The sequence below is a fragment of the Temnothorax curvispinosus genome, unplaced genomic scaffold, assembly GCF_003070985.1.
Source record: "Temnothorax curvispinosus isolate PA1 unplaced genomic scaffold, ASM307098v1 QBEX01001491.1, whole genome shotgun sequence".
NCBI classification, from domain to species: Eukaryota; Metazoa; Arthropoda; class Insecta; order Hymenoptera; family Formicidae; genus Temnothorax; species Temnothorax curvispinosus.
Window position 1 is genome coordinate 243,051 of NW_020211271.1, and position 14,599 is coordinate 257,649.

At 49.4% G+C, this 14,599-nt stretch overlaps 1 protein-coding gene across 2 annotated transcripts in view; it reads right to left on the minus strand.

Moving 5' to 3' along the window:
* The window catches only part of LOC112464028 (colorectal mutant cancer protein), a 142,716-nt gene that overhangs the window by 15,332 nt on the left and 112,785 nt on the right, over nt 1-14,599 (minus strand). For both annotated transcript variants that reach the window (XM_025030805.1, XM_025030799.1), the window contains exons 3-4: nt 11,058-11,287; nt 10,235-10,371 (exon numbers count right to left, since the gene is read on the minus strand). In XM_025030805.1, the coding sequence (XP_024886573.1) occupies nt 10,235-10,371; nt 11,058-11,287 (367 nt within the window). The remainder of the gene's footprint in view (nt 1-10,234; nt 10,372-11,057; nt 11,288-14,599) is intronic.

The following is a 14,599-nucleotide window of genomic DNA, read 5'->3' on the forward strand; positions in this document are numbered from 1 at the left end:
GAATAAGAGAGATAAGAGAAAGAGAGATGAGAGTGTGGATGATACGTGTCCTCGGCAGACACGTTCTTATCGTAACTCGCAGCTCGCGGAAATAAAAATCGCCGCGTAACGGCGACGTTGAAATTCCGGAATTCCGCGGCGCGTAAACGAGTCGCGGAGTCGCCACTCTTATCAGCCGTGCAGCCCCGTTAATTAAACAAGTTAATTACGCGAGATGGTGCGTCGGGAGAACCGCGAATTTAGGAGAACGCACCGGCCGCGGCGACGACGACCGGCCGGACGAACGCTAATTGCGGACGATCAACGGTATCGCGGATGCGAGGGCGCATAGAACATGGTTTTAACAAACCCACGGTGAACGTACTAATTTGCTGAAGTTGCAACGGAACTGGCTATAGAAGACAATTTAATTTAATTTTACATGATCAGTGGCGCATACGTTTAGTTCCCTGAAATTAAGACAAGTATTGAAGCTCGGATAAACAAATAATTAACTCTCCGTCTATATACGTTTTTTTGCACCGTTGGAGTGTATACGTGGATCTGTGACTCTATTTCTCCTTAGGTACCTTGAATCATTTAGAAAAATCTGAAAAAAATTCACAAAACATCTGTCTATATTGCAGTTGATGATTTTATAGTCATTTTGATAATCGTTTATTTAATATTTTCTGGCAGGCTTGCAAGTTTTACAATTATACGAGCAGATATCATTTTGGCTCGAACGTATATAGACTCATGTATACAGACGGAGGGTTAAATTAAAACGAGACGACGAAAGAAGGTATTTTCATGAGACACGTCGATTCTTATCTTAAGATTGTACAGATTCGAGATTTTGCGGAGGCCAAGAGCGCGACGAGGGTGAAAACGTCTCGGAAATCAACGGAGAGGGAGAAAGGCGTAATCATTGCGCGATTCACGCACGCGAGTCGTAGGTCGCGGGTCATAAAAGGTCGCGCAAAGGGGGGGCGGCAACGGATGAATATTACATGAATAATTAGTGCACGGCGTACGCGCGTGTTTAAGCACGTGTGTGTGTGTGTGTGTGCATGCAACGCATTTCAGAGAACGCATAAGCGGGTTTCGTCCGCGAGTGTGCGAGTAATCGTCACGGGACGACGACCCGACGACTGCGTCGCCGGGGCCGGGTGTCGTTCGGCAATTAAGCACCGTACCCACGCGAGTGACGCGCGTCATTCGTCCGGCGCGCGTTTATTAATACCGTCGCAAAAAGAGCGCACAATTAAGGAGCTATGCACGCGCTCGCGAGAGCGGTCGAGCTGTGAAAATAATTTCCGCGTAATTCCGGATAAACTCGGCGAATAATATAATTAACGCGCGATTTTTCTGCCAAATTTAACACTGTTAAATTCGTAGAGTCAAATTGTACTCAATTTGAGTAATTTTTAACCATTTCTATAAGTCGCCGTTGCTCTTACTCAATATGTCATTAACTTAATTAAAACAATGTTGATTTAACTAAGTGGAGTTAAAATAATACTGTTTTGTGTTAAAATAATAAATTTCGATACACATGATAGTTGAAAATAACAAAATGTTATTTAATCAAGGTATTTTAATTTCATTCTTTAATAATGGAGCATCGCGATTTCAATGAAAGCGACGCGAAATTATTCTTTCTCCCCGTTTTCTTCTAGCGCAAGACGAATAAAGCTTCTCCACGGGACGATCGATTTAAATATACGAGCGTACACCGCTGCGTGCGTACGCACCGCCGTGCGCTTATCGTATCGCTTAAGTGGCCCTTTCTTGAGCGAGGGCTCAACGAGTGCCTTTCTTTAATTGCGCGGCGCTTGACGTGGCTCCGCGAGTCTCTTTTCCAAACGGAGCACGGGCTGCAAAAAGCCCATCAAAGAGTTAAGGAGGAGGAGGAAGGCTTCCTCCTCTCCCTGGCCGTCTCATTGGATCTCTCAATTTCCGTCTCTCCCGTGGCGCACCTTCGTAGCTTCTTTTTTCAAAGGGAACAAGAAGAAGAGCACGAAGAGAGCTGAGCTCACTCTCTCTCTTTTCCTCTCGTCCTCTCTCTTTCTCGCGGATGGGGAACGCGGAAGGGACGGCGCCTTGCGCGGAGACTAGTTTATTAAACCCGTTACCGATCCCTGAAATCGCTGTCTGACAACGTTTTTTATTTTCCTAAGAAAAGGAATGAAGGATCTCGCGCGCGTGCGTCGGTCCAAAAATTCCATCTCCTTATAGCTGTGCAGCACGAGTGTCGGGTTTACGGCCGATTATTCACGTCACGTGCGATCAATTTAATAGCGGCGAGGACGCAATCACGTCCACATGAGCGCCGAGTGTCGCAGGGTCAAGGTGCATTACCTATTACGAATTCGCGGAACGTGTCGGGCACGTGTCCCCCGACCAAGGCAATCTTGCGGGACTGCGATGAAGAGCCTCGAACAAGGATAGAGTCGATTGCACGTTGATCAAAGGGTCGGGAAACGCGAGAGAGGAAACTGCGCCGGGAAACTCTCTCAAGGAGCGTCCTGTGTATTTACTTCAACTGTGTATAACTACAACATATAAATCCCTCTTCGGGATCGGAACTGTAATCAGTTACGGCGATTCTTCCTCGTTGATTTGCACCGATGGAATTCTCCCGCTCCGAAGCGTCGCCGATGCAGCGAGAGCGCCGATACGCGTGTTTACGACGAGCAATTTATTACCGGGGCGATTGGATACCCGGGGATCGGCGATGCGTAACCGTAGGTTCGAGCCATTATATCCGGCGTAAAGAGGCGGGATCTGTCGCGATAGAGCGCTCATCGCGGGCGTAAATGTGTCACCGTACGCATTGCCCGGCAACGTGCGGTGAAAACAAGAGCACGGGGCCGCCCATCTAACGATCTGGTACGGCCGATACACGCGGGCACGTACGTCGAATCGCGCTTTATTGCCCGCGACCGCGATAAAGGATTGGATATACTTTTCTCTCCCAAGAACGCAACGTCGTTACGGCGAAGACGCTGATTATCGCCCCGCCGCGCCGGACGTATCGTCCGATAACGCAATGATACGCGGTAATCCAACGATATCAAAAGACGTATCTCGTTTATATCGCGCGTTACTTCCTCGCGGATTCCCGATCGCCAGATGTCGGCTGTTAGAATATCCGACTCGAGTCTCTCGGTCGCGCGACATGGCAATATACCTGAAAGCGCGTTCGCGAGACGGATATGCGCGTCCCAAGAGAGCTGATCGATGCCGGAATAATGACGGGGACGGAGAGGAAGGAAGGAAGGAAGCGTTTCGGGGGAGTTTCGCGACGCACAACCAGCCTCTCTCTCTCTCTCTCTCTCTCTCTCTCTCTGTCTGTCTGTCCCCTTCGGTAGTCGAGGGACCTATTCTAGTCGGGCGAGCGCACGGACTGGACGGCGCCGACGAGACGTCTACCCGCGTGGATTTAATGGAAGTTAAATGAATCGCATTGTTCCTCCCCTCCTCCCCCTTCTGACTCTCGCGAGTCCGGCTCTTTGGCGGCGCGCCAGCCGGAGCTCTTCCGCGCGAAAGGGAAAATGCACGCGGCGCGGAAAAGCGAACGCGGGAGACACGGACGATGCATCAGCCTGCGACAGGCTTGGTCTCGAGGTGGAATCGTGTGGTGGCTAGTTTTTTTTTTTTTTTTTTTTACGACACGAGCCAATCTCAATTATGCAGCGGAGGGACGCGCGGCGCGGCCTTTAACGTGTCGCTCACACGCCGTAAAAAGAGAACGACGCTCACAAACGGAACGTATCGAGGCTGACGTCACGCTAAAGTTTACGCACGCGAGAGATATATGTATTACGAGCCGTCGTTACGGCTCGCGAACTGCCTTTTATACACGCGCGCCGGTTTTGTCGTGCTACCTGCCTAGACGTCCCTGTAGACAATACCCGCGCTCGATATCATCGTCGAAAATAGTTCCAGCTTAACTTCTACATCGATTACCCGGAGTCACGATAGCGCGGGGTTCGATACAGCGACTGGGATGTACAACGGGTTGGCGCGGAGTGGGTAAGTAATTACTTAACGCAAATCGTCGCCCCGTTAATGCAAGTTGGCGAGTAACGGCCGCGTGTGTTTCATTAGCCGCCGGTGCCATTAATCGTGATTTCCTATCACCTAATTAAACGGGCAAACTCGACTACACAGTACACGTGACTATTCAACTCCGCCTCGGCCTCTATCCGACCCCCCTCCCTCTCCCTCGCTCGTAAATCTCGTCCTTCCGAACGCGACGGGGTATCGAAAGGGTTACGATTACGTCGGGATTATGGTCGTCGTAAAATATCCCGACGCTTCCTGTTCCCTTCCCTTTAAACATTCCTCGGGAAGCGGAAGGGAATAAGGTACGCAAAGGGAATCCGGCCTGAAATATATCGCGGGGAGCAGCACGACGAGACACGGGCGATTTATATGGAAGGACTAGGGTGTAATAAGAAAAGCTGGGAGCTTTATAAAGGTACGATGACAAGAGCTTGCACGGAGTCGATTGCGAAATAAAAGAGCCGGCAGCGGCAGCGGGACCGTGCGTGCCTTATATCGTACATATCTAACATATCTGTAAAAAAGGGGGGAGAATGATAGCGCGCATCGCTACGCCGCGGTACCGATTCGCGTTAGCCCCGTAATTGCCTTCGCATCGATTGTTCTTACGAGGTCAGCCCCTCGTAACACAACTACGCTACGGTTCTCGTGGCCTAGAATCTCGTCCTAATGCTTCTTCCCCCCCCCACCCCCGGCAAAAGTCAGGGGATTGTTCATTGATCTCTCGCGTAAATCGCGTGTACTTGAATCGACATTCCGCTCTATAAATCGAGATGCCGATCTCGCGGAGATCGGCGCCTCGTGAAAGGACCGGTCTCTCACACTGAGGTGTCTCCTCCCTGCTATCAGGGAGGCCGATCGAATCGATCGGTTCGATGATTTACCCGCACGATCGACGACGATCACTGCTCGCGAGAAGCCCGGCGAGTTTGAGAGATCGCGGATCGGCGCGACGGCGACGCGGCGACGAGCGAACGCCAAGACGCTCAGTGACAGACTGAACCGGACGGACTACCGAACCACCGTGTTCGTCGACGCTCTTACACCCCGACGAAGGTGTTTGAGGAGGCGCCGGCCGAGGGCGACCGACCGCCACCGAGCGCTGCCGATCCGGCTCGTTGCACCGAAAGCTCTCTCTCCGCGGCCTGCAGTTATCTATCCCCGCGATTGCTCCGCGATGCGCGATACGTCGCGGGTGGCACGCGGCAATGTAGTCGCCGCAAGTTTCGCGGAGAGGGTGGATAACAAAGCCCACTGACCTGTCCGTTAATGCGTTAAGCGTCGCGCAAATCTCGGTTAAGAACCCGGATTGGAGATCGGCCAACGTTTCGCGATAAACAAAAGCAATTTTTGACAAATCGTGACGCGAATTAATTTCCCATACACAATGTTAAATATTAAAGGATGGAATTTAAACCAATACCTTGAGTTAGATAACATTTTGTTACTTTTAACTACCACGTGTTGTCAGAATTTATTATTTTCAACAAAATAGTATCATTTCAACTCCATTGGTTTAGTTAAATTAACATTTTAATTTTTTAACACACTCTGCCATCCGTGCAACCCTATCGTACTTAATGCTATCTGTTCTTTCTCACTCTAGTCTTCTTAACATTGTTTTAGTTAAATTAACGACATATTAAGTAAAAATAGTGGCAATTTATAGGAATAGTTAAATAACTCAAGTTGCGTATAACTTGACACTACAAATTTATCAGTGCAGTTATAGTCAGCTGCACTTTGTACCGATTGAACAAAACTGCTCGTCGCTACCCATTCGTCAATTTATTATTTCTTTATATTTTGCGGCGTTTTCTTTTATTTTCCTTCCTACATCTTGTTCTTCATTAGGAGAACGAACGTCGTGCTTCCAAAGCACGAACATCGATCGCGCGTTGCTCCGAGAGATAGGGAAACCGCGCGAGAGCTTTGTTTGCCCGGCGAGGCTCGAGGATAGAAACGGTTAAGATAAAACGAATCCATTAGACCCTGAGAACGGATGCCCTTTAAGGTGAGGCGACAAGAAGAACCCGCAGCTGACATAATCACAGGGGAGGAGAGATACGTGACTATTAACGGGCACCGCGCGCGGCCGCGAGCCGCGAGAAGATTGCTGTAGCGGTTAACCGAATAGCGACACTTAAGCGAAATTATTAGGATCACCGCAAACGGCTCCGCCTCCCTTCGAGTTATCCCATGTCCGATTCGTTAAGATGTACGTCTCGCGGAAAAACGTCCCGTTGCGGCATCGCGGTTCCGCTCTTAAGTCTCGTGTGTCCACGATGCTAGAAATCGCCCCGAGAGCTCGGACGGAGAAAGAATTGACCAATCGCATTTAAACAAATCGGCCAATTGATCAATGCGATTGGTTAATTCTTTCTCCGAGATCTGGGAGTGATTTCTAGCATCGTGGACACAAGGCTTTACCGCGGTGGGTAATATCGTGGAGTACCGCTCACGCTCGCGACAAACCATTAATCTTGCCGCGCGGTTGCAGTAAGTCATCAGTTTTCTCGGCGATAAACAACAAAAATCGCGAAAACGACGTGTGCACGAGGATGACGAGGAAATGAATGCGCCGCGATCGAACGTCGCGAGATTCCGCCTCCTCGACGTCACCGAGGGCGAAACGAGAGGATCGAAGGACGAAAAATGCAGAGACGGGGGAACGACGACCGCAGGGTCGAGAGAGAGCGATTGTATTAGTGTAATTATGTGGGCGGGACGGCCTCTGGGTGCGGTGTCTTAATTAACTCCGCTAATTTCTCGATTAACGCGACGGCGCGGCGTGCCTTCCCGCGGGAGGGAGATGAAAAAGGGCGAAGGTCGGACGACGATGAAAAGCGGTGGCTTTTTCCGGCAGGGAGTTTCCTCGGCACGTTCGCGTTTCGCATGAAACGGGAAAACTCCCCGTCGCCGCCGCCGCCGCCGGCGATTTTATCTCCCGATCTACATAACTCCCGGTTGTTCGCACTTATACGAGCCACGCAATTATGAATGTCGACACGCCAAGCGGAGCGTGTTATCCGAAACGCCGTCGCTCGAATGGAAAGCAAGACGCCTCGTATAATTAGGAGCATGTCTTCCTGTTCGCCGCGCGATTATTTCCACAGTCTCGTAGAGACGACCGCGATTATCGTCTTCGCGCACACCGTAAGAATTACAATACGCATAACTAGATTGCGTCAGTTGCTCTCTTCTTTCCTTTCTAGGATCTTGTTAATTTACACAAAACACGCGTCTCCGTCGTGCTCGCCGATGAATTTTTCCGAGATCTCGAGATCATTTTTCCCCCCCTTTCAGTCTCGTGCACCTGTTGGCGCAATTTTATCGTGTCTTACGGTATCATCACCACCACCGACGTACCGTTTATTGCGTCACGCGAGCGTATCATGAGAATTCATAGGGAAGACGACGAGGAGGTATGGAATTCTCGGGGCCCCGACGACGAGAGGGCGGAAGTAAATATCGTCGGGAGAAAGGATGTGGGCGTCGCGATGGAAAATAACGATCGGCCGCCCTAGAAAAACACCGTCCCAGTCAGGATATTTCTTCGTCTTTCGACGAGAGGCGGCCGATCGTCGCCGGGTTATCACGCGCACGAATCGCTCGCAACGGGTCATTTGTTCGAAGAATTATGGAATCTCATTGCGGCCTTTATTACTTTGTCACGGCCTATCACCTATCCGGCTTAATTTTTTTATTGGGGCCATCGTGCTCCGAGGGTCGCATCCTTCTTTACACGCTCTGATAACAATCTGTCCCCGTAACCGTCTCCTACGCGACGCCGTCTCGCTTTCTTCCTCCCTTTCATGGGCGCTTTGTCACAATTAAGGAATATTAATTGAATTTCCGGATACCACACGCGGCATAGCCACAAATTCATCGGTATATATAACTTTTTTTTAGATGTAACAGGTAACATATAATATAATATACAATATAATTGTGTTTGCTAAGAAGCTACTGTAAATTAGACATGGTGCAGTTGTGAAAATAACACTGTTTATGGTACGTGGGATTTATGATAAATAATCCGTCTGAGTTAAAAAATAAAACGCCGAATTAAAACAAATTGTTCATTCGCGTTTGTCCTCGTTTTCTTCGTATTCATTTTTTCGCGAAATAAGTATGCATGACATCAATTTCTACAGTTGTGACGATGGATATGTGTATACACGAATTGATGTTGCACGCGATGAATATCTCGATCGCGCGTTAACGTTAGCGTATCATCTCGCTGCACGATAACGCAGCTCTAGTAATTTCTGTGCCGGAGTAACGATGGAAATTAATATTGCTATTACGTTTGCTCCGACGTCTCTCTCGCTCTCTCTTTCTCCCTCTTTCTCTCTCTTCCCCGCGACTTCTCCGTTCCATTTCTATGGAAATTCGTGTTTCACGTAGGATAGCGTCTCCGCCGTATGGGCGGGTGGCCCAAGACGCGGCATATTTGCGCTTTTCCCGGGAAACGGACGTCCTACGTATACGCCGTTGGGATCGTAACGCGACGCGCGAAAGCTCTTCTCCACATTCGCAGGCGAGGGTGGCAAAAGGAAGAAAAAACATCAACGGGGGATGAGTTAGTTCTTGGCGTTTCTCTTAAAACGCAAATATGCCGCGTTACACCGAGCGCCGAGATACTTATGCCCTAAAGGAAGCTTACGTGTAGCTTCGTAATAAATGAAAAGATATTATTTTGTAAGCGTATTGTTTTTTATATCCTCTTAATAAATTCTTCCACGTGGGGTGGTGCGACGTTCCTCCTCGAGCGGTCAAAACTCGCTGCGATCCGCGGCCTTCTCGCTTTTTTTTTTTTTTCGATGCCGTAATGCAGAGCGTAATAACGGTTATTTATAGGCAGTAAACGGCGCGCGCTTCTTTTTTCCTTCCACGAAACCATCCTCCTTCTGTGTTCTCCTGTGTTCTCGTTCCTCGAAACACGGGAGTGGAGGCTCTCGCGAGAAATCGCGATAACCTCGGAATTTGGTTGGCGCTTTTATTTCTTTTTTCCCTCTACTGCAGCTGTCGTGACTCTTAAAACGGGTGGAAGAAGCACGCGGTTACGAGCGCGATCGCGAACCGAATCATCCGCGGAACCGAGACGCCCCGGGAGATGGGAATTTCGTCGTCGAAGAGCAACCCGAGCGAGAACGAAAATTTGAAGATGCTGCGCGTGACGTAAATTCGCGGAGTGAATTTAACGTGAAATTTTATCTAAAATGTAATCGCTTTTAATTGCTTTACAGCTTCGTGTCCGGTTAATATCTAGAGATAATCTCTCTTCTTCAAGATTGTTAGATAATTTAACATTTCGTTAATACGACCTATTCGAAGTCTTTTAAATTCGACTGAATGTATTTTACAACCATAAAATTAAACGATAAAATGTCGACAGTGTTATCTACACTTTGTAATTCGATACCGAGACGATGCCATGGCGAGGGCGATCGACGAGCGAACGGGGGAAAAGCAGGGGAATGCAGAAATTGCACGTCTTGCTATCATCCACGATGGCATACCGCGCCTCGGTGGTGGTATCGTGGTTAATTGCGGCTGACAAAGAAATTCCCAGGCGCGAAACTCGTGATACGAAGAGGGAAATAATAGAGAGCCATGGACGGCGAGAGATGAAGGAGTTAAGCGAAGTGAGTGCTCTCGCCGAAGGAAAACCGAGGATTATCGGCATGCAAAGACAATTTGCCTCGGTATAATTGCGCGTCTCGTTGACTTTCCATCAGCGCGAATGTTGCATTAACAAGCAGAAGTATTCCAGAGACTCCGTCAGTCGATAGTTTCTAACGCGATCGCTTTTTCAACTTCGGATATTTCAAATAATGTAGAAAAAAAAGATATTTTAACTTCCTTTCAGCGATTTCTCTCTTCTTTCTTCAGTAACGCATCGCGTTAGTTATCACATATTACGCAAACGCATAGATAGCGCTAAAATTTAGGAAGTGTGTGGTCTGCATGATCTTCCTGTCGACACGCATGTACGCGCGAACATGATAGGCATGACAGGTTCCATCAGGAGTTTATAACGGTAAGACAGATGTTCGCCAAGCGATCACGCGAGAGAATCGCGCGCACGAAACCGCGGAACGAATCTAATGCCGTGAGAGAACTAGTCGGTATTGACAGTGGGTTCGTCGTGGAGGGTGGATCGTTGGCGGCTTACCTTATTCGCGAGGTCCAGCATATTTCCTGTTCCGCCGGCGGCCGCCTCCACTAGCTTCTGAAGACTATGAGGTTCCGGCGACAAATCACGGGCACCGCTGTCGAACTCCCAACTTTCATGTCGTCCCGACACAGTGCCTGAAATAGAAATTACGAGTAACGTATTAGTACGGCATTCGTTAAAAAAAAAAATCGAGCAAAAGAGGAATGAGAGCAAACGCGATTTTTTAATGAAAGATTCCGAGATAATTATTTTAAGGAAAAAATTGCGGCCAAGTTTTCTGTTTTGCTAATTGTTCACAATAGCGCAAAACAATTAGAAAATTAACAATCGCGAGTCGTTTCTTTTTACAGCCTGGCTGTTGTTCAATAAAGATTTACGGCTGACAGGCGAATGGCGAGAAACGGCAACGCGCAATATCCCAAAAGTCGTCACTTCCAATTCGTTCATCGATCTCGCGTATCGCGTATCCAGTTGCATGGCGACCCGCTCGATCGGGATATTATGCCGCTGCGGTATTTCCGCGGTCGTCCCGCATTCATTGTTCCATCAATCATCAATTTCGTGCGGACGGCTCGCGCTCTATTTCCACGCGACACACGTAATACGCTAGATCGCGGATATACATCCGTCCGACGCGCGATATCCCGCGATATTCTTTGTGTTGAACAAACAAATATTTTCAGAATCAGCAAACGAAGGATAAGATATTTATCGATCTCGCCCGGAGGCTCCCGTTCTCCTTGACCAAAGGCGATTTATCGTCGCGAGCGGAAAGCGAGGGACCTGTCGCGGAAATACGAGCGATTTGTACGATTCTTACCGAGACTGTTGTCGCTGCTAGTGGGCAGGTACTCCGGCGTGTGGGTGTGATGGGGACTGCTCCGCCGTTTGCCGGCCCGGAGCGCCTCGATTTCCGGTCGCAGGGCCAGACGCCGCCTAAGGAACTCTTGATAGGAAATGCGACCCTGCTCGTCCGCGCCCAATTCCCTCATCAATTCCTCCACCGAATTCTCGAGGTTCAATTCCCGGCACACCGTCAATAGGTCCTGGCTGAAAATTTCAGGAAGGCGAAAGGACGCCGTTAGAACGCCAGTGAAACGCTTTGTCGAACGTGTCAAACGTATATACAGGTGCGGAATCGACAGGAAGGACGCGATTTAATCCGGAAATCGCAAATACCGCGCTTCGTTTAAAAAGCGAACTCCGATCCGTCGTCGGCGAGAAATTTTCTCGTGCCGACCGGCGCGGAGTCCCGCGACCACTTAACGCAAATCGCAAATAATAAAATCGCCGGTCGTATCGCATATTAAGCGGAATGTGTATTATGACGACTAAGTACTCTCTTTCTATGAATAATTCATCACGATGAATAATTCATGCGTCAGACTGAAGCACAATGCGGAAGATGAGGCACGAAACAGTTAAAAGTAGAAAGGCGCGTTCGTCTGCCCGACGACTCCGAGTTTCGAACCGAATCCTTATCGATAGCTTAATACATATCCGAAGGAGAGAGTATTTAATAATCCATTATGGAGATGAGATCAACGCGGCAGACTTTTTCCCCCGACCCGACCCGACAATGACGATCGCGGTCCCGACGTGTACACAGCAAACGGATTTACAACGAGATCGCTCTATCCCGCGAGCTCTAAGACGCCCTTCTCATTTTAACGATACCGTCGAGATTCATTTAATTAAAAGGGATGGCTACGGGGCGCCGGCGCTTGTCATATCATCTCCGTACGGTCGTGGCTCCTCTCCGTCCATTACGATGCTCAAATAATTGTCTAACCGGTTGGAAGGACGAGAGCAGGCTCGTCACTCTTGATTATCGGTCGCGACGGCGACGCCGTGACCCTGCTCGATGAGGAGCGATTCGCGCGATGGGCGGCGTCACGCCGAATCAACGCCGGGCTGAGAATCGCAGCGGACCGCGCCGCGCCGCACCGTCGCTATTCTCCGGCGAGCCAGGTCGACAGGACAGCATTAAAGATGCATCAGTTACAGCCGTCTGCCGCCGCGGAGATGTCCCCGGAAAATCGTTAAACCAGCCGGTCTCGTCCTTTCGCGGATTTCATCGCGAAAGCTGCGACGGTCTCGTTGCGCTAACGTCGCGTGATTCGCGAGATCACGGGATTGTCAATTATTTGCGATACGATCCAGATTTATCTGGATCCCGATCTGAGAGGGTCTAATCAGTGACGTATATGTAAAAACCGGATATCGACTGTCGGAGTACATTGTAAATGTGACGACTAAATCTTTAGGAGTGTGCGTATCGTGAGAATATTGTTAAAATCGATCGAACCGAATCTCCGAGCTCCCGCAGTCCTCGCGGATGGCCACCTCGCAATTGGTCAATTTTCTTTTATTTTTCCCACGGACAATTCTGCGGGTATCGGGCGCCCTTCTGCGGGGCGCACGCGCGCGACTATCACGGCCGATTCCGAGGGCAGGGTACGCGCGTCTCTATCTCGCGTCTCGTCGACAACAATGGTGTCGCCGGTTTAGGCACGATCGTCGCGAATTAAACGTCACGCATTAATTACCGCGCGTCCCTTTCTGCGCGTCACCGCGCGATATTAATGGATTACGTATAGCGCGTCGTTGTCGGCGTCGGAGCCTGCTTCCGGCCTGTCCCGTAACGCACCGAAAGCTTCCATCGGAAGCTCGACCGATACTCGCGCGGACGTTGCACTCGAGCGAGAGTCCTACGCGCGTCCCACCGCGACGCAATTGACACACGGATTACGCTAACGAACGTCATCGACCGGGCTGTTAAGCTTTAATTGACGCTGGAGTCGTATTCCACGCTCTGGAGTTCTTTAGACCCCGTATTGTTACAATTCCTATTTCTTTCTCGGAAGGCTACACACACGGTAGAATATCTGGAAGAAAGATGCTAGACGCTATCGATGGAACTCCACGATTTTTACTCGACACTCGGTAAGGCATTCAAAGATACACGTGTGAGACGCGACGTCAGAATCATTCGTCGGCAGGTTCATTCGTTTGCGTTTATTAATAGACGACAGAGAAAGAGAAAGAGAGAGAGAGAGAGAGATAGCGCGAGTTTAGGGCGGGTCCGTGTTTGTACCATCGTGACACTCGACGGCGTCCGCGTCTATGTCGGGACGACAGTCTCTCCAGAGTTCTCGTCTCCCAAAGTTTAAGCGACTGCATCCTCCCTCGCTCCTCCTTCTTGTCGTACCTCTTCTCGCACGCGCCACCGACGACCGTTCACTTTCGATTCACTTTGAACCCGCGTCGCACGACAAGTCACGGCCGTATGACGAGACATGCGTATCGACGTGGAATAAGCACCTATCGGATTTCTAATCAAAGGACGCAGTCTTTGGAATCTCGAGAGTGCTTAAGACACGATGAGACACAAAAATAGAAGAGAGATAACGTAGACGACGAATGTGCAACTCTCTCAAGGACTAATTTGAAATTTCTTTTTATAATTTCGGGCTTTAATCACAATCAACTTTGCGCGGATTCTTAACATTCGCGAAAGATTTCACGTTACAAAGAATATCTCGTCTACGAGCGGAGCGGAGCGGATCGCGCGACGCCGGCCGCGTGTCGAGTGCCACTGCGACCGAGACGCGCGGATAAATGCATTCCGCGCTGCGGTTCGAGAGGTGAAATAAAAAAGCCGAGAGATGGGAGAAAAGGAATACTCTATTCTATCTATATATCTCGTTGCCGGCGTGAAGAACGCAACTTAATCCACCGCGATGCGTGTCGCTCGCGTCCCGTCCCGTCCCGTCCCGTTCGCGGGCGCCGCATTTGCGGTTTTACACCAGACACGTGAGTTTATTTTAAATGCACACGCATATCCCTTTCTCTCTCTCCCTCCCGCCTCCCTTTCTCTTTATTTGCAGATGGCCTTTCTACGTCTCGTGAAGAAATCGTTTGTACGCGAGTCGGAAACAGGCGGAAGAAAATATTACAAGTATTTTTATCGAGAAGCCTCTCGGTGCTTTTCGAATCGTCCTTCCCAATTAAAATTTAGATTCTCGAAAATTAAAAATTGTGCTCACTTGTACTATTCTCTCTTTTAAATCTTCCTGGAAAGAAGATTAATAGAGCCATTTTTCATGCTCGAGTTGATACCTCGAATATACTTATTAAAATAATTACGGAGCAGGAAAGTACGCGTGGGAGTAATAATTAATGAACGCACGCGCACCATGTTTTCTCCATCGCGATGCATTAATTTATTCGAGCGTTATCTCGAAATAAATGGACACCCGGGCGCCGGTGCACACACGGTGCACGCGCGTCGCGTATTTACACGCGGCGGCAATTAAACGGCACTTCGACGCCGGAGAGAGCGCGATAAATATGCTACCA